General features: G+C 38.3%; 1 protein-coding gene across 2 annotated transcripts in view; it reads left to right on the top strand.

Annotated features, from left to right (window-relative positions):
- Positions 1–4406: 4406 nt before the first annotated feature.
- nol4lb (nucleolar protein 4-like b) overlaps positions 4407–20034 on the top strand; it is an 85912-nt gene continuing 70284 nt past the window's right edge. Inside the window, exon 1 of one of the 2 annotated variants that reach the window (XM_060894164.1) lies at positions 4407–4748. In XM_060894164.1, coding sequence (XP_060750147.1) covers positions 4419–4748 — 330 coding nt within the window. In that variant the 5' untranslated portion in view covers positions 4407–4418. Of the gene's footprint in view, positions 4749–5739; positions 5821–20034 lie in introns of those variants that run through there. The other variant, XM_060894166.1, reaches the window with a different exon arrangement.

Below are 20034 nucleotides of genomic sequence, written 5' to 3'. Positions count from 1 at the left end.
CGTTTAAAGATCATACATAAAACAAACATAAAATATTTGCCCACGCGTTAGAAATGACATGGAAAGAAATCCAAACCAACACATTTGAAGTGAGAAATAAACAAAAGACTATTTCAGCTATGAAAATCGTACTGACTTCCAAAACCTGCAGAACGGGTGCAAAGCCGGCCGAGCGGTTGTGATTTCAACAGAGAGTGTGACAAACGTTAGAGAACAAGGATAAGTGGGTTAACCGCAGATGACTGACCGCTTGTCTATTGGGCCAGCAGCACAAAAAGGGGAAAAAGAGGCATGGAGAGAAACAGGAGAGTTTTGAAACCCACTTTCACTTCCTGAAGTGAGAGGCTATTTTGATACAGCCCTGCTGTCAGGCGGTTTTGCTGAAAGCGGACCAGGCATTCTGCTGAAGAAAAGAACACACAGAGAACGATGGTTTATTACAGCTGCCCTAAAGAGAAAATCATATTGCGGTTTAAAATTTATCTGAAGGGGGAAAATCTTACTCCTGGGAGATGAGCTGATTCTGGTGTCAACAGACTTTTTAAAACAAAGCTTTGTTTCATCTACTAGAACAGCCCTTGTACAGGAAAATGTGTCAGACACTGTATGGCCAAAAGTCTGAGCATCACACCCACATGTGGGCCTTCACCCAAAGATTTGTCAGAAAGTTGGAAACACAAATGTGTATAGGATGTTATTGTATGCTGTAGCATTTCAATTCACTGAAACTAAGGGACCTAGTTGAAATCTCACAGCCATGCTACCTAAAAAATCCAGGGGCAAGTCTTCCTAAAAGAGTGGAGGTTGTAATCACAGCTGTAACAGGATGCTCAAAAAGCCCAGGTGAGTGTGTAGTCAGGTGTTCACAAACCTTTCGCTATATAACTTACATGTATGAGTGAGTAAGAAAAAATGAAAGAAAGAAACGAGCTATTCGGAATTTAGAAAAACAACATTCTTTGCAAGGTCAAATAAATTTCTAATCTATTATGTTTTTTTTTTTTTTTTTACAGCTTGCCATTATTCTTTCCCCATAAAGGAATTCCATTCGCTGCTTATTATTATTATTATTATTATTATGACACACATTCTAAATAAATTTTAATATACTGTATATTCACGATATAGTTACTCATTTCTTAAGGTACAAATATCTAGGCATCCTGAGAATATCACACACAACATTTTTACAACATTATGTTTCATTTTGTAAGACTGCAGTCCTGCAGAAATACTATTTCCTTTTTTTTTTTTTGCTACATGTGTGAAATTCTGAGAAAAGGGAAGAAAAACATTTTGGAAACAAAAAAGTACCAAAGAGTTTTCTTGCAAAATTATTCTTTATAAGTTATTATAAGTCCCCTAAATTTTTAAAGAATTGCTTCTCTAAATGTTTGGTCATAACATCCTGTTATTAGGTTAGAGGATTTGCCTTAAACAGAACAGTTTGTTCTTGTCTTGATAAAAAAAAAAAAAAAAAAAAAAAAGCTCATTTTAAAATTTATTTAAATCACTTCAAATATACACAAAAGGTCACTCTGCTTTTAACAGCTGTGCTCAAAATAATGGACCTTGTTTATCTTTTTTTGTTACTTTATTTATTTATTTATTTATTTATTTATTTAAACCAAATTTGTATAAACCAAACTAACATTTCTGTCTGAATTTAAATACTGATTACATTTAGTTGTCATCTCTGTATGTCACACAGCTAATTAGCATTTAGTGATGCCCACAAAACTCCATAAAAGGTCAAATGCACAGAGAGCTTGAAACACAAAATGCCTTCTGAACAGTGAAAGAAAAAGGCTTAAAGGCAAAAGTGGACGTATTCTGACTCATTTCTATGTGAATATAAAAGTTTTTAGCAGTTTAACAGAACTCGAACAAAGGTGTGAATTCAGTGGAGTGACAAGAAAATGGTGTGACATGAAAACAGCAGAGAAAAAAGATTTAGATTGTACCCAGAAAAAACCCAACTTAAACCTCCTTTACCTCATAACTGAACACTTGAACAAGTTCATCAGTAACCAATCAACCAGTCACTGATTATTTATACTAAACTACTTCATGTTGTTAATTATATTTCAAATTATGTGCTGTATAGTAAATCGTTACTCAATTATGTCCAATGACCAACGTCTACTGTTTTTTGTATGCAGTGTAAGTGGCAATGGAAACCGTCAACCAAATTGCTTAGCATACTTGACCAGTAAAACTGATTTAATCTTAAGAAGACCCTAATCTTCCATCAGCTGAGGCATTTAGCTATGAGCAGATAGACCGGGCTGTCCTCCATTTGACTAGTTTTATTTGTACAAATATATGGATTTGTTTAAAACCTTTCTTTATTTTTCATATGCTTTGTTAAAAGCTGTAAACATAATAAAAATAAGCAAATTAAACTTTACAGTATATGCCATATGTAAATGTACTATAGTAAGTGAACATTATATATAATATGAAGTTAGACTTGAAATGAGAAGAATTTTACTTTTAATTTACAAATAGAATTTCAAATTGGCATTACAGGATTTTCATGAATAGCATGAAATTTCTTGTGTAAATACACCCAACAATTTATCACAACAAACACATGCTAAATTTCTTCACTTTGTTCTTATCTACCGTTAGATAATAATATTAAATTCTGAATTCTTGCATACTTCATAAAATGTCACCTGGCGTTAGCTATGTGTGTTGCTTAGGTGTGTGATGAGGATTCTAAACACATCATACACAGATGCACCATTTTTAAATTGCCAGCAGTTAAGTCATTTGGTCTAATCTCGTAACCCCATTGTAGATTATCTGCTATCTGTTGTCAGTTATTTTACCTGAGAACTCCTCAGCTCCAATGGGCTCTCTATAGGGCAGTGTACTAGTGCCTATAAAGTTCCCTTTGGACACAGTATTGTTGATGTTCCTTTTTAAAATAGAAGGATAAAGGTTGTGTGTCAAATCTAACATCTTACAAGCAATTAGTTCAGATTCACACTTAACACAGGGAAATAAAATCCTTCATCCCAATGATAATCATATCTTCCAGGGTGTAGTTAAAAATGTAGTCTGATATTGTGTATACTGTAGTTCTGCACTTTTTCTGTGATGACCTGAGAAACAGGTAAGAATGTGTAGGATTTAGATCTTAACCTTTTCTAATCTGTAGATCTACTGGATTTAATATACAAGGATTTTTAATTGAGGCTGCAATAAATGGTTTTATATATATATGTGTGTGTATACTTTTCATGTTTTCACCTACAAGAACAGGTGAGACTGTGAATTAGTGACTCCCTGCTGTTGTTTAAAGAGAATGGTTCCTAACAATCCACCACTGACCCACGACCAGCTGCCCATCATCACAGACCCCTGAAATTAATTTGTTTTCAAAAACGACCTGGTTGTACCCTACTAATGAGATTTGTGTTTTTTTTATTATTATTATTGTTTTTTTTTTATATTTAAAGTACAAGTGAAAAGCGATAGGGCGATTTTTTCCCATGGAGGGAGGGTGCAGCTGCTTTGTGTTGGTTTGGGGTGTCTTGTGCACTTCCTGGATTTGAGAGTCGCCTCCGCGCGCACAGTCCCGTCACTGCCAGCCGCGCTCCGGGACCCCTTCCGCCGCCACGCGCCGTTTATTTCACCGAATTTCCACGGAAACGCGTGCGTTTTAGCGACTGTCTGAATGAGAGGCGCGTGCTTCTGATTTCGTTATCCGTTCCGCGCTTGGGTCTGTTTAGGACGGCGGCTCATTCTAACAGGTGGTAAGCGATTTCAGGTGGAGCTCAGTGCAGGAGCAGGAGGAGGAGAAGGAGGGGGTGTATAAGCTACTCGCTTTATTGCACCGATGAACGGTTTTGCCGAACGGAGCTCAAACAAAAGACTTTGACAGCTATTTTTATTGCTGAATTATCTCAGGGCATCTGTGCATTCAGAAGATCAGCTCTGAGGAATTAGCTGGAGAATTTGTGCTACAGAATACAGGTGGGGGGACAGTGAGACATAAAGCCTGTGCGGTTTTTTTTTTATTTCTTGTTTTTTTTTGGGTTGGACTCGTAGAAAAACATCCCCCTCCCTTTCTGTTTCTTTGAGAGAAACCACCTCTGATATTTGTTCCGTTTTTCCTCTGGGACAAGAGGAGAATCGGCTCAGCAAACAGGTGCGAGGACGGACGCACGGACGCGCGCGCGCGCACACACACACACTCTCCCGGCTCATTGTTTAAACGGGATACACCTATCTGCTGAGGCTAAAAGGTCCGAGTGCACCAGCTCAATATTTCTCACTCACAAGGGGAGAAACTAGGGACCGTGACGCATTTTGAAATAGCTCATTTTAAGAAGTCTTACTCTTAGGATTCGGAGCAGCAAGAGGAGGGTTTAGGACAGAGAGAGAGAGAGAGAGAGAGAGAGATAATGTCAGGTAGGAAGCACAACGCGGATTGCTCGAAAAGAAGCCTGGTATCATCCGAAACGGAAATGTTCGGTGAATTTCAGGATTGGTGTCTCCGCACTTACGGAGATTCAGCCAAGACAAAGACTGTGACCCGGCGCAAATACGACAAGATCCTTCACGCGCTCTCTCTGGGCGAGGACTCGGACGCCTACACGGATGGCAGCCACATCAACGCCAAATTTAAGTTCTGGGTTAAATCGAAAGGCTTCCAAGTGGAAAAGGGCGACAACCAGAGAGACAGGAATGGAAAATCCGACAGACCAGTGCTTTACGTCCCTATAAAGGCAACGGTGAGTAGGCTTCGAGTGCCTCTTTACCCTCTCTCCTCTCTCCCTCTCTCTCTCTCTCTCTCTCCTCCCTCTTATCCTGCCTTATGGCTGTGTGCGTAATAGCCGGGCGCATTTGCCTATGCAAATCTAGTTCGTAGTCAGTCGTGCGCAGACACGCTTGATTGGCAGCACACGCACTTTTGGACAGTAAAGCATCATTTCATCAAAACCAAAGACCGACATTAGTGCACACTTTAGTCATTACTCTGACTCCTGGGTGTGGAGATGAAACCGCTAAAACGATCTTAAATCAGGTGTTTGGAGCATTCAGGATGTCGACTGTTGTGCAACCCACACTAGCGCACTAAATATTAAAGCTGTGCACTTCAGAATCATTTGTTTAGAATTATTTAAAAACAAAACAACAAAATTTTTTTGGAAAACTATGCTGAAGAAAAATGTGAGGTTTTATTTATCCAGAATAACCAGTGCACAGGTTTGTCTCCTGAAGTTACCCCTGTTCCGGGACATTTTAATTAACTGGCTAATTGGTTCCGGTGTCTAAGAACAGGAAAACACTACAATACTGTATTAATGTCAGACTGCTGAAGTTGCGCAGTAGTTTGTACAGAATAGAGACATTGGCATCTCCATTAGATTAAACGGGTAGCGCGCGCTGTTTCCGAAATGTTATATAAAAACAACACTTATTAACACACGCAAGTACCTTCCGAGGTATTTAGAACACTGCTGTTGACATTTAGTAAGCCATGTCAGATCTGATCATTATTCAGTAATTAGCTATGGACACTTTACGCATGATTAATAAAATAGCCTGGAAAAAAAGCGCGTGGATTTGCGCCTAGGCGAGGGAGCTCCCACTAGCTCCTTTCACCTACTAAACTTTTTTTTTTTAAGGTTTTTAGCTTTAGTAAGATTCACTACCCTCGAGTTTAGTAGCAGTCCTAATCTGCTCCACCTGCTCGCGCTAATCAGTGTTTTCACAAGACCTTGTTCTGCTGCATCAGGTGCATATGCAGGTTTGGACCAAACTCACATGACAATAGTCCATAAAACCTTCTCCAATACAGTTGTAAGTCATTTAATGCTTTATTTGTATAATCAGATTCAAAGTGACTTTGCACGTGTATTTTATTATTTATAATTTTCAATATGTCATTTTCAGAAGTAATAATTAGTAACACTGTTTGTTAGGAAAATGCTGTTTGTGGAGTAGAATGATGAATTATTTTAATCTGCAAGATGCTGGTGCAGAGGATAAAAACCCAAACACACCTGCTGGGCAGATATTTGATTCCCCGTGTGTGTGTGTGTGTGTGTGTGTGTGTGTGTGTGTGTGTGAGTTTGTTTGAACGCGACGCAGGAGGGTCAGGCCAGTGTAAGATAGAAAGTACAGACAATTCAAACTAAGATTCATCTCTGTTACTTCAGTCCAGAATATGGATCTTTTCTGCTGTCCCTATACCCTTGATGATGAAGAAGCTGCCCCAGATTCACCCAGCTTATTCAGAAACCATTATCTCTCTTCTCTCATGCTCCTGCTCCTTCTGTTCCTTTTCATACCCCTTTCTTCACTCTCCAATTGACTTCAATTAGGCCCCTTGGAGAGAACTGAAAGGTTTGATTTTTGGCTGATGGTAGGGCTGATGAATGGGAGATTCTACCACACAAAGGCACAGGCTTGTCACTGCTTGTTACTGCTGTTACACACATGCAGCAGGCAAACCTCTTGCTACTTGATTGACAGTTCAGGGTCATTTTGGATTGTGCAGTGCTGTGTATAATGAAGATATTATGCTTTTTATTGATCTAAACACCCTCACCAACATGGCCATTCAAGTGACCTTCGCAGACGAGCTGCCCCTTTGCCCAAATTGAAAAAAAAGTACTCTTGTCCAGTTTTAGGGGTTGGCAATATGACAAATGCATAGTTTTCTGTGGGTGCTAACAAGCTTGTAAAACACTAGAATAGCAACTAATCTACTGTGCACTATATTCTTAAACATTACACTGTGTACTTGCTGTATATGCACTAGCTTAAATCAAACCCTTAACATCTTTCGGTAAATGGTGGAAAAAAACTTTTTGAAATGACCGATTTTAAAGTCCATAACGTAAACTACTTTTTTCTTCCTATTTGTGTGGTGTGCCAATAGCTTGTCAACTATGTAGCCTGCGTACACCTAAAATATGATCAGATCAAAACTAGATAAAGAAAACTTTATTAAATATAATACTCAAAAACAATGTAGTTTTTACAATTCTATTGAACAACATGATGGGGGTGGTTGTGGTGGTGGTGGGTATATGAACCTTTTGCTTTCAGTAACTGGTTTGACCCCATTTAGCAAGAATAAAACATCAACCAATGCATCTCTGTGAGTGTTGTAGGCTTTTTTTTAGGACTCTCCATAACATTTCTAACCTATTCAGGCTCGATATGGTACTTGGTATGGCCGCGCCAAAATATACATTCTTCTTTATGTGCTTAGGCTCATTGCCTTGCTGCATAACTCAAATATGGTAAAGTTTCAGTTCACAGACAGATATCCAGACATTCTCCTGTATTTGCTTGTACAATCCAAAATTCGTAGGCCAATCAATAACGGCAAGCCATCCTGGACCATGACACTAACATGATTGTACCATCCAAAAACTTCATGCTGCTGAATTGCTTCCCTTTGTATATTATCTGCCACATAGTGGATCGGTAGAGGCCAAACTCTTTAAAAAATTTTAAAACCTTTGTTTCCAACCTGGTGAGCATTGATGACTCTTGAATTTGATCTTGATCTTCCATAAGTCTGTGTGGTGACATTGAGCAGACTTTGATGGTGAAGTTCCAAATTTATGTTCTTGAAACACAGCCTGCAAAACTCATGCCTGCCGTGCCCTTAATTCATGAACCTCCTAGTGGTTCATGAACCTTCCCAAAAAGATTTTTGACGTATCATTTTACTCAGTAAATAAATGTAAAAACTGTAATTGACCTCTTTTTGTTTAGTTTTAGGACTTGGGTGATGATCATATTTGAACAAATTTTGCCAGAAATACAGAAAGCTTTGACTTGTAGGTGCTTTGGCAAAATCCCTTGGGTATTAGGAACCACAATACAGAGCAACACAAAGTGCTTGGGTTTAATTACCTGGGGGGACCCTGGAGAGGGGCTTTTGTTTAGAACCCTACAACAGAGTTGTCCTGTCAGATCCAGGTTTTAAGTACAACCTCTTTAGGAAGCAAATAACTACCCATAAGTGTAGTTATTAGTAAAGCAGGAAAAAAACACCAATTATTTGGGCTGCTAGGAGTTTTAAGTTAAACAAAAGTGCTTAGTTTTCCTTTTGTGTTAAGAGTTTGTGTGTGATTGTGTGTGTGAGAGAAAGCAAGATGGATGGGTGTGAGTGCACGACTGATGATGACTACAGTAATGAGATAATGATCGGTTTCAGAGTACTGACTGTCAATATGGCTTACAAGTCCAGAACTGTTTCTCAGCGTTGTGACACTGAAGCTGAGCAGATGCCCTGTGTTTTCTCTGAGAGTCTCCTTTCTTCTTCTTCTACAGGTCCATATTTGCATATGATGCCTTTGCAGACAGGTGCTTTTCAATCTCTTTCGGGTTAAATAGGTGGGTAATAAAAATCCTGTAGAGTATCTGTGAACACAGTCAGTACCATGCATGAAATATGAGCCATGCACACAGGTGGGTCGGAGAAACCTTGTAAGTGCTGTCCTTTAGTGACCTTTATCACTAGACCACAACCCAGAGATGTTAACTGCTCTTTGTGTGTGTTTGTGACATAACATGGACATAATAGGGGATATGTCCATATGTGTCATGACAGATGAGTTTGTGATTCTGGGAGATCTGGGGGTAATTTTTAAGGACCCTGTAGTAGCTATGACTTGAGGGGTGGAGACTCAGAGAAGCCAAGTGAGAAGGCGATGACTAAAGCCAAAATGGGGCAAGGAAAATGTAACCGATTTGGTAAGCTAGAGAGGCCCAGCTGAGGCAGGAAACTGTCACAAAGCCATCACATGAAGTTGACACCCGTGACTGTGTGGATGCTAATAATAGCCTCATAATGTATCTCTGTTTCTTCTGCCCCTGTCTCCCTCTCTTTGTGTCCTTCTTTCTCTTTGCTTCTTCTATTGAAATTAATCTTAATATTGTGTGTGTTGATTTATATAAAAATGCACTAGAGGCATTAAAGCAGAGAGAGAAACAAGACACTACAGCATATTTAGCCTCATAGATATTACAATTAACATCTTATATGCTTAGAATATTTTATGCTGGACAGAGATAATTAGTGGTGTGTGTGTGTGTGTGTAAATGTTGTCTATAGTGGGGTCATCAACTGGTGGTCACCCAACAAGTTTTCAGCAGACTGAACCAAGTCAATGGGGGAAAAAGTATTGTAGTGGAACAGATAATCATGCAAAAACATAAAATGGTTATTTTCCATGTTAAACCTGACCCAGAACAGCTTCTGAGGCAGATCCTCTGTTTTATCCAGCCAGATGTATGTATGTATGTATGTAAATTATTTAGCTGAAGGCAGCTCATAAGACCAGAGCCTCGCAAAAGGGCTATGTCACTAGGTCTGTCAGAAGTTTTTACTCATGTAATTCTTTAACCCTCTGTGGTCTGATGAGCAAAATGGCGTGTTAAGTCGAGAACGAAACCATAATGATTAAAGACAATTGGAAAGGTGATTCGTGTGCTTATTCTCCTTGCCTTATGTCCAGGATGCTGTTCAAATGTGATTGTAGGAAACATCAAGATGGAAACAACATTCTCTGTTCATTCTGTGGTTAAGCATTAACCGGTCACTATTGGGTCATGTTAGCTTGTTAGCCAGACTTTTGTGAATAAATGAGGCATATATATATTATTCATATATATATTATATATATTATATAACCGGACTATTTTTTTTTTTCCCTGCACAGTTTAGTTGAATACCCATGTGTTACTCACCTTAACAGTTAATAAACATCAGTAACCTTCCTCACACGAAATAAACACCACAAATTGGTTGAATTGTTCTAACGATATTTCATTAACTTGCTCTGTGAGAGTGTCAGGTGATTGTGTGTGTGTGTGTGTATGTGTTGGGGGGGGTGTGTGTGTGTGTGTGTGTGTGTTGGGTTGGGGGGAGCTGGGAGGTTGGAAGTCTTTTAGTTGCTGTATCTGTTGTGTTGGTGGTTATTTATACTGTATTTGGCCCATACTTTTCTGTTGTGCCAGGCATTAACTTTATAAACTATTAACTTTATAAACTATATATTTTGTTTCTAGTGTTTGGAAGAAATGCTGAGAGGCATACTATACATACATTCTAAAATCTCTTTTTCTCTCTCCTTTTTGTGAAATACCTGTTTACCTGCATATACCCCAACCTCCGAAAAGCCTAGTTCTCTAGGCTGTTACATGGGCTTGAACATCTCTCTCTCTCTCTGTCGTTCACTTACGTGCACACACACACACAGAGTCTAAGGGCAGCTGTTTGGGAAGAAAATGTTTGAAATGTTTGAAAAATTGATTTTTGTGCAAAGATTTAATCAATTCTTAACTCAGTCATTTTCATAAATTAAGCTGGAAATCAATGCCGGTATAACTCAAAGCTCATCGTTGAACGTTATAAGTGAGTTTGAGTAAACAAATAACTATTATTATTGTTAGATAAAATGTAAAAAGGCCAATAAAGGTGACAATTATTCAATGTAGATAAGCACAAACAGGAAAATAAACAGAAAACTAAACAACGTTACAGATTATGGACCGAGGACATTGTGCCAAGACAAAATCAAATGACAGTAAGTTAGCAGGTAATAAACCATAGAGTAAAATGGGAGCACACACACACACTCTCCAGATACAGAGCAACTGGTTAAGAGTGAGATTATTGTTTTATAGTTCAGCTCTAAGTAGTGATCACATACTTGGAGAAATAGATTAAGTTCTAAAGTATAGGAGCTAAAACACTCAACACCCTTCACTTATTGAGGCCAATCTAAAAAAGCACCAAAGGAAGAGCTGGGATGCATTGTAATTTATTATAGAGCTTATAAAAATGATAAGAATATATTTAAAACAAATTACAATTTTATTGGTCACATACACAATCATATACAGTTGGACACCACAAAATGCTTTTTTACAGCTGTCTAGAATAGTATACAATGCAATACATTAAGATAAAAATAAAACGAGTAAGTGGAAATAATGTGCAAAGTAGATTAGCAAATGAAAAGCGAGAGAAATAAAGTCTCATTTAGCTGTGAAGGGAGAAATAAATTGACAATTAATGCAGCATATGAAACGATAGTTACTGATGAAATACAGTGGTATAATTATAGAATGACTGTGATGAATAAAGTGCATGTGTGTAATTGTTTTTTTTTTTTTTTTTTTTTTTTTTTTGGGCATTAAGAAATAAAAAACTAAATGTCCAATGCTGTGCAATAGGGTCCACTAAGGTAATGGGTGTTGTAAAAAGAGTCTAAAGAACATAACAGCGATGGTGTGAATTGAGTGAGTTTTTGCAAACGAGCCAATGTAAATGAAAAATTTCAGTTGATCTAAAACTAAAATTTAGTAGTTTTAAATGAAATATTTTCTATAATATCAGGTTTTGCAGGATACTTATAGAATGTTGGCAGCATATAAAGAATTGTGTGGAGTTTTTTTCTCATTTGGCTATTGAGCTAGTTGTGGACAAACATTGTGGCACTGTATAGCATTAATGACGTACAAGATGGAGAAAAAGTATTGGATACACAAAGTATTACTGGTTTGCAATGATTGAAAGCAGGGTTGTTGTTTTTTGTGGAAAAGAATCATCTTACTTGGCCACGTAGTTTCTTTGACTTGGATAAAATGACTTGACAAGTGTGTACACTGTGTGCACTTAGTTTTGCTAAAACACACTCGTGCGCCTTGGTGCCCCTTTGCTGGTTGTGCAGCTGTAGATTAGATGGTCTGGGAGTAATTGTGTTACTGGGACTTCTGGGAGATATAGTATATATATATATATATATATATATATATATATATATATATATATATATATACGTGTATGTATATGTATGTGTATATATATATATATATATATATATATATATATATATATATATATATAATATATTTATGAAGTAGTGAAACAACAAAAAGTACAATAAGGACTTAGTACATAACAGTGGAAGGTGGTTCTCCGCAGCACTTTCATACACAGGCTGCAGTGTTTATACTGCACAGCATGAAATAAAAAAGAAACGCTTGCACTAAAGTCCTCTAGGTATAAGTTGTCTTATTAACGTTGATGTAATGCAAGAATTGTCTTTAAGCACAGAGATAAAAAACACAATGCTGTCAGTTTTCTTTTATCATGGGTAGAGCTCTACAGAGAGCCGAATGTAGACGTGGTAGTGTTTCCTCACCTCAGGGTTAGAGTCAGACCTGGTGAAGAGTGAGAACACAATCATCGTGGAACTATTGGATTCAAGGAGTCAGGATATGACCAACACGGTTCCAGATATCAGTGATACTCGCTGGCTTTTCGTGAGGATGAATATTCATGAGCTTTGAGGATGAGGTTTGGCTAATGCTTTTTTAAGGAATGAGTGTTAACAGTATAACCAATTTTTGGGCCTGCCAAAATCTTTGGACTAGGTCATCAGTGGGGTCTAAACATCTGATAAGACTGGAGATCAAGCTTCAACATATTGAAGATTCTACACTATTTCTAGGACAATATATACATTTAGGCACATTTTTTATATTGCTTGAAATGAAAACTTTCTACTCAACAGCTCAGGACATTCTCCTCAAGCCCGAGTATAGCAAGTAATGTCAAATCAAATACTCGACTACTTACTTGACAAACGGTGAACAGTAGCTCCTGTTCTATTTAAATCATTTACGCTGTATTTTCAGGTATTTGCTTTAGATAAATCAACATACAAACCTGTTTGTGTGTTAAATCTATAATAACTATACAGTTCATAGTACTGGGGAAGTAAGTATGCATAACTCATCACTGATAACTAGCTTGATCCCCCCAAAAAAAAAAAAAAAAAAAAAAAAAAAACACACATAGACTTTCTACATTCAATGTACTACATCGAAAATGTAGTAGACACAATTATGATTTCTGACTCCTGGTTCTAAGGTACACTGAATGCAAAATGATCCCTTCCATTCATCTGTATTCTCTAGTGTTTTTTTAGATAGATTTGATATAACATGGATTGTCCAGACTTGCACCAACTTGTGGATTCCCTGCCAGCTTGAGTACATACCATGTTTAAAGCAAAAGACATCATGAAATTCAAACTTTCTCACATCTTTTTTCACCATCAAAGATTGTTGCACACACAAGCAACTATATATATATATATATATATATATATATATATATAATTTTTTTTTCCTTCCTGATTGTTTTTCACTTAATTTTGTATTTTCATTGTGTAAGGTTGGAAAACTGCTGACATTATTTATCTTGGTTTCCACTTTTTTGTACATCACCACTTTTTTATTTTTTTTTTTTACTTTATATCAATTGTATTTTCTAATAAACATAATGAGTTATATTCGCTTTGCTTCAGTTTTGTGTTCTCTTAGAAATCACAAGCTGTCATAGCTTCCACTGTATATACTGTACAGGCCAAGGCAGGGGTAGTCTCTGCCTCAGACTTCACACCCACAAACCGTCGGCTGAATATCTGATGCATTCGGCAGACAAAACTGGAAACACTTCAGTAGGTTTGAAGTCATCTGATTGGTTGGATTCTACAGGATTTCCGATAGACTTGCGAGTTGCGTTTTTAAACGGTCTGCCTCGACACGAAGCCGCCGTGACCCTTTCCTTCTCTCATGGGAAAAAAGGAAGCTGTCGTGTTTACAACTGTAACTGTGATGCTTATGAGGGTCAGCTTAAATGCTGGATTTTCGAAATGACTAGAAGTTCACAGTATAAACTCATAGTATAAAACTAATTTGCATTTGCATGACTTTCTTACATGAAAGATATGTGGTTCCATGCAACTAAATTTTTGTTGCATATAATAAGCAATGTTGCACGTTATTTACCCCTCTAGGATTTATTTACGTAATATCAATCAACCTTTCTCTGTTTCTACCTACATTGTAACTACTAGTTTGGAGTGACTACTAGTTTTTTCATATTCACTTGTCCTGTTTGGAGTCATCGTCAGATCTCTGCAGTTTTCATGATGGTAAAAAAGCCATTTGGAGTATAAAGAATAGCAAAGAAGCAGACAAATGCTCTGTAGTGGTCCCCCCCCCCCACTTTAAACCAAAAATATCAAAGGAATTTATTCTGTAAAGCATTTATACTGTAATACATGGAATAAAGAGAATGATGACCACAACAGAAAAATCATATGTGTGGAACACCAGGCAAGGTCCTCTTTACAGATATCTGTGTAGTAAGTAGTAAACGGGTTTGTGAGCAAAGCCTGACCCGGTATTTTACCAGGAACAGGTTACGTTTTCTTTTCCAGACCTTAAATTCAGCTTTCGTTTCAGTACGATGGTCTGATACTTCAATACGTGTGTGCAGATTTGCATTGCTGTAACTCTTTAATTCCTGCCTTCCTGCACACAAATTGATGATTTATTAAAGTCTTGCAGGAACTATTGGCAAAATTCCTGCCTCTTAATTTTTAGCCAACTCTCAGCCAATGTGTGACGCACTGTTGTGTACACCATCAAACAGTTGTTTAACATTGCACAAAATATTCCCATGCTTTTGTCCCATGCTGTATATTATGGTGGTAGGTACAGTCTTGGCAGCTAATATTTTAATTAATTCAATGCAATTTCCAAAAAAAATGTAGGCAAAATTGTGAAAATGGGAAGAATTAAATAATTTTTTTTTTTGCTTTTAATATTTGCATTCATAGTAACCCAGTTTTGAATGCTATTAATCCAGAAGCCCCACAAAAGTCTCCATGAACTAGAATATGGTCACCATAGTAATGAGTGAACATTAGTAAAGAAGTATTCTGTGTGTTCAGGTCCGCAGAGCTGGTCTCTTATTCTAGTTTACACTATAGGCTCCTTTGTACGCTTGCTCATGCTGTGCATTTCCTGGATTTTATGTTGCCTATGTTCTAACCTTAGCCTGCAGGCTCGCACATACACCCCCGCTGTAACGTGGCCGCACAGGCTGGACTGTGTGCAGAGCGGATGGTGCCGCTGTCTTCCCCTCGTTCCTACAGTTGCCATGGTGAGCCGGGTCTGTGCCATGGCTGCTCCTTTGGAAAAGAAATTAACAGTACTTTAATTGGTTCAAGGCTCACAGTGCGCCTTATCTGCCTGTTGTACACCGCAGTAACTTCCCGTTGTCCACATGTGCAGTGCCGTGGGCCTGTGAACGGAGCAGGAATGATTTGAAGGATGCTTTAGTTTATTGAGTTTGAGAAATCTAGGCCAAAGCATGTATTTTTTACATTTTTTTTTTTTTTTTTTTTTTAACACATGGACTCTCGGACTTAAACTGCATGGGCAACGACTCAACATACAAAATCTTAACTCCTTTAGTGTCTGTGTTTGCTGTAAACATGCTTCCTCTCTTTTAGCTTGATTTGAGCTAAGATTAACTCCCCTATGGTTCTCCTGTCGGGGTGATTTTCCAGATTGAACCCAAAAAGTTGAATTGATTCAGTCCACTTTTTTAGCCCAAAAATGCCAGCACACATTTGAATCATGTGAATCCTACTGAATGTGAACTGAATGCACGTTCACATGAATTACTGTTCACACGAGAGCTCCTATAAAGTACAATTTTATTCTATGAAAATTTTTATGCACAAGTTCAAGCAGGATGCGTCTGTAGATGCGTCTATAGTTTATTACTGTATACCTGTTTGCAGACTACAAGGTGGCTGAGAGATCTACAGCAACAGCTGCAAGACTATCTGGCAAGTACTGGTCACTCCTTGATCATGATGACAGTAGCTTGTATTCTTTACATGTCTGGGCTGAATGGATGACCAGACAAACCCTTTCGTTTGTTATTCTCTGACAAAACCACAGTAGAACGTTTTGGGCTTAAATCTAAAAGCTATGTTTGGCACAAAATCAAGACGGTTCGTCATCCAGAGAACACCATATTCATGGTGAAGCGTTGTGGTGCCAAGTTGGTAGACACTCACTCAGGAGTGCTATATTATAATTGATGGGTGCTTTAACAAAGTATTAGTTAAGGGGTAAACACTCGTTTGATCAGGTTGTTGTAAGTATCCATCTTTTGTTTTTCAGTTGATTTTGTTGGTTGCTAGATCACATCAAAGGTGGAAAAAAGATTTGACATGATTTATCTTGGCTTCATTATTTACTTTGAAATTCATTATAGCATTATTAATTACAAAAATTTGCAGTTTGAACAGAGATGTGCAGCACTTTTATATTCACTGTAGCGATGATGTGACGAGCCATCAGAAAGACTACTGATCTCGGTGTATTGAATTAAAGACTTTTAGCTATGCACACTCTCTGCTTGACTTGTTCCTATATATATATATATATATATATATATATATATATATATATATATATATATATATATATATATATATATAATATAAAATATAGTATGTATGTATATGGACACACAGAAACATATTTACTGAGACAACATGGTTTTATTAATATACTCATATATATATATATATAGTGTGTGTATATAGAGTATATTAATAAAACCATGTTGTCTCAGTAAATGTTTCTCATATAAAAAAAATCAGATATAATCCAAGAACTCAGAAGTCCTGAGAATATCTGTTTGTCTCTAGGATGTTGATCTCACACCTCTGTTAATGTGTTTGAGGATCTGGCTTTGAGTTTACCAGCATTTGTGTGCGTATATATTTGTATTGCATATTTGCAAGTGTGTGTGGGTTGGTTTGTTTCTCAGAGCTGTCATGGTCTCGAATGTTTGAAGAGCTCCTCTGGCCCACTGCACTTCTCTGCCATACTTCCATCACTTCTTTCAGAGAGAGAGGTGAGGCGGCGGCGGCGGCGGCTGCTGCTGCTGCTGCTGCACTAACCTGACCTGTCTCCTAGCAACAGGGCTGTTTGGTCCGGGACAGAGGAGTGGTAGCTGAGAGAGGGAGAGAGAGCACACAGAGATGGAGTATGAAAAGAAAGGAAAGGCTGCAATTATTCTGTGCCATTGGACAGAGCAGAGGCCTGGAGGTGGATAGTAGAACTGGAGGGAGGAAGAGAAATGAGTGGGGGAGGTAGGGAAGGCTAGAAAAGGGGGTTATTTAGATACAGGAGCGGATCAGCGAATCCGTGATGAGAGGGAAGAAGGAGATAAATTCCTCTGGACTGTAACAGTATTTTTCTGACAGTCCAGGATGAGCAACTACTCTGTTAATCTTGTGTTTCTTTTGTTTTCTCAAAGCCTTTATTTATTTATTTATTTATTTATTTATTTTTTCTGTCTGTCAGGACTTGCTAAGCCAAGTGTTTTTGTGAAAAGAGTAAAAGAGCAAGGTCAGCTCTGAAGGGTGGTATTTTCCCCCATATTTTATTCATGCATACACTCAAGTGCCATAACCTTGCCAGAATGGCATTCGCATACTGCCATGATTCTGTGCCACAATGGAAATGCTAATTGGGAGTGTTGTGTATGTGTATGTGTATGTGTGTGTCTGGCACATGGCAGGACAGCCTGGCTTTCCCTTCTCTCGAGTGCACAGACTTTGACCCCATCTTGCCATTTTCAGGAGGGGTGTGGGGTGAATGTCCGATCTGCTCTGCCTTGAGGTGTAGCCCCTGTGTGTGGTCGGATAAGCAGGAAGGTAGTCTGCTACACCCCCTCCCTCTCCTGTCTCATATTGGCTTGTGTGGAGGCCCTGCTGCTGTCATGCACACGAACATCCCAGGCTGCTGATGTGCCCTGCAACCGCTAGTAGGAAAGGGGGCAGGGCAGCATCCTGCTCCAGTGGCATACGTCTAAAACACACACACATCCTGAGTCTGGCATCCATGCCCTATTTCCTGGAGGTAATTGAGCACATATGATGCCAGAAGTAAGTATGTTTATACCACAGGAGTCCAGATTAAAGCTTGCACTTGCACACCTGTGAAACTTCTGATGAAGACTTCTGCTACATCAGGTGCATTAGAAAAGCAAAAATAACCAAATTGTGTACGTTTGGACCATCAGGCCACAGAGCTTGGCAACTCTGATGTATGTACAAGGGTTTTTTTTTTTTTTTTTTTTTATTATTTTATTTCCAAAGCTGCATGATGGATAGATTTTAAGACCATGTTTATTGGTGAGGTAGAGGCAGACCATTAGGAAATAACAAGCTGGGCTCCATGTATTCATCTAGCAAGCAACCGAATTGTCTATCTTGACATTTTGTAGTGTTGTGCCCCAACTCATCTTCATTTCTTGTAAACAAACAGGTGTCTTCTTACTTATCCCAGTCTGGATTGAACACTAATAAGATGTATCGTTTCTTAATTTCATCAGCAAAGTAGAAAAAACAATGAGCTGTAATGGGCTTTAATAAACCACAAACATCCTCACAGACCACAGCACCTCAACCACCACCAGCAGCACAATGCCATCACAATCACCCCAACATCGTCAACACTGTAGTGGTAGACTCCCACACTACAAAAGCCAGGCGGCCAAAGCCAGCACAGAACATTAGGAAATGGCACAGAGTGTCATAAAGGTCAGAAAGGGGGAGATGGGAGGGGTAGAGGCGAGGAACAGAGAACGGGGACAGGTGCACATGAGAAGGACACTGGGGTGTGGGGTGATGGGGCTGCTCATGTGGAATAGAGTACAAGACAGTGGAAATAAATTAGTGTGCATAAAGAGTAGGGTAGTGTGTATGTGGCCCAGGGACACTAACTAACTGGCTGTGTGAGTCACATGAGGTCAGCGATGTTAAGTCAGGTGGTTAGCCTCTATCTAACTGTGTATTCTATCTTCTTGTGTTTTAAGCTTTCAGATAACTTTTTAGAATGTTCTTGCTGCGCTTGGCCTGAATATTAAAAAGAAAGTTAACTATATATTTATCACTTTTTGTTTATTTTTTATTTTTATTTTTTTGGTCTTCTGACCATTGTATACTACAAAACAAGTACAAAATCCTGCACACACAGGATTTTCAAGGTCAACTACCATATTTTCCTCTCTGACCGTACAGAAATACATTCTGCACAGGGCCCTGATGACTGAAAGGGAAAATTCTGTCAGATAATAGCTAGCACAAATGTTAGGTTTTCTCCTGAAACAACACCAAATCATGAAAGGTGAATTAATGATACTGTCTCTTTTGGGTTCTCTTATTGCTACGCCATAAATATTAACACCTTTCTATTTTTCTGTGTGTGGTTGTGAACGTGCAACTGAGCAACCGGATCCAAACAGGTCTGCATGCTAGCTAGCAAAACGTACGATTGATAATGAAGGACGTCACCGATCATGTGTAAGAATTTAAATGCCTATTAAACATCTAGGAAAAAAGAGGATTAAAATCAGTGGATAGAAAGTCAGCACATTGCTGCCTCTTCATTTTCTCCCTGATGAATTCAGCCATTTGGAAGTCGCTCACTTTCTTGCAGTAGGTGAGTGGGCGACCGACCGACTCTTAACTCTGAACTATTAACTCTTAATCGCTCAACTGTACAATTGTGTCCAATCACTACAATATATAATAGGGTATAAGATGGTAAAGATGGGTACAGTTATGGATCATTTGCTGAATCTCACCTTGACAACATGAGAAATCTATTCTTTAATTTTAAATCCATTTTATTTCTAAAAACCCTTAATGAAAATCTGTATCGATTCAGAAAGTCTTATGAACAAAACGTAACCATGTACAAAATGATACATGTACTTTACTCGCCTGAGAACTAGGAACTCTTCATCCTTGACTTCCTGTTTCAAACGTTTTTCAAAACCAGGAAGCTTGGCGATTTTGCCAAATGAACTAAACGTGTGTCGACCTTCATAAATCTGTACAACTGCTGTAAATGCAAAAAGAGCTGTAATTCACCTGGATGCAAGTTACAGACACCTTCATGCCACCAAACACAAGTGCCTGGAGTTTAACAGACGTTACTGGACGTTAACGTTGACTGGACCGTAGTTCAGTGCTCAGAAAAGACAAAAGATGATTACTAATGATTACTATACATACTATTAAGTGTAAAGGAGGATCTGGGATATCCGGCTGTTTCTCCATGAAGTACTGGGAGATTTTAAATGAATTGTTA

This window comes from Tachysurus vachellii, chromosome 19 (genome assembly GCF_030014155.1).
Source record: "Tachysurus vachellii isolate PV-2020 chromosome 19, HZAU_Pvac_v1, whole genome shotgun sequence".
NCBI lineage: Eukaryota > Metazoa > Chordata > Actinopteri > Siluriformes > Bagridae > Tachysurus > Tachysurus vachellii.
The sequence above is the reverse complement of the archived record's forward strand: the minus strand, read 5'-3'. Positions and strand labels throughout refer to the sequence as shown.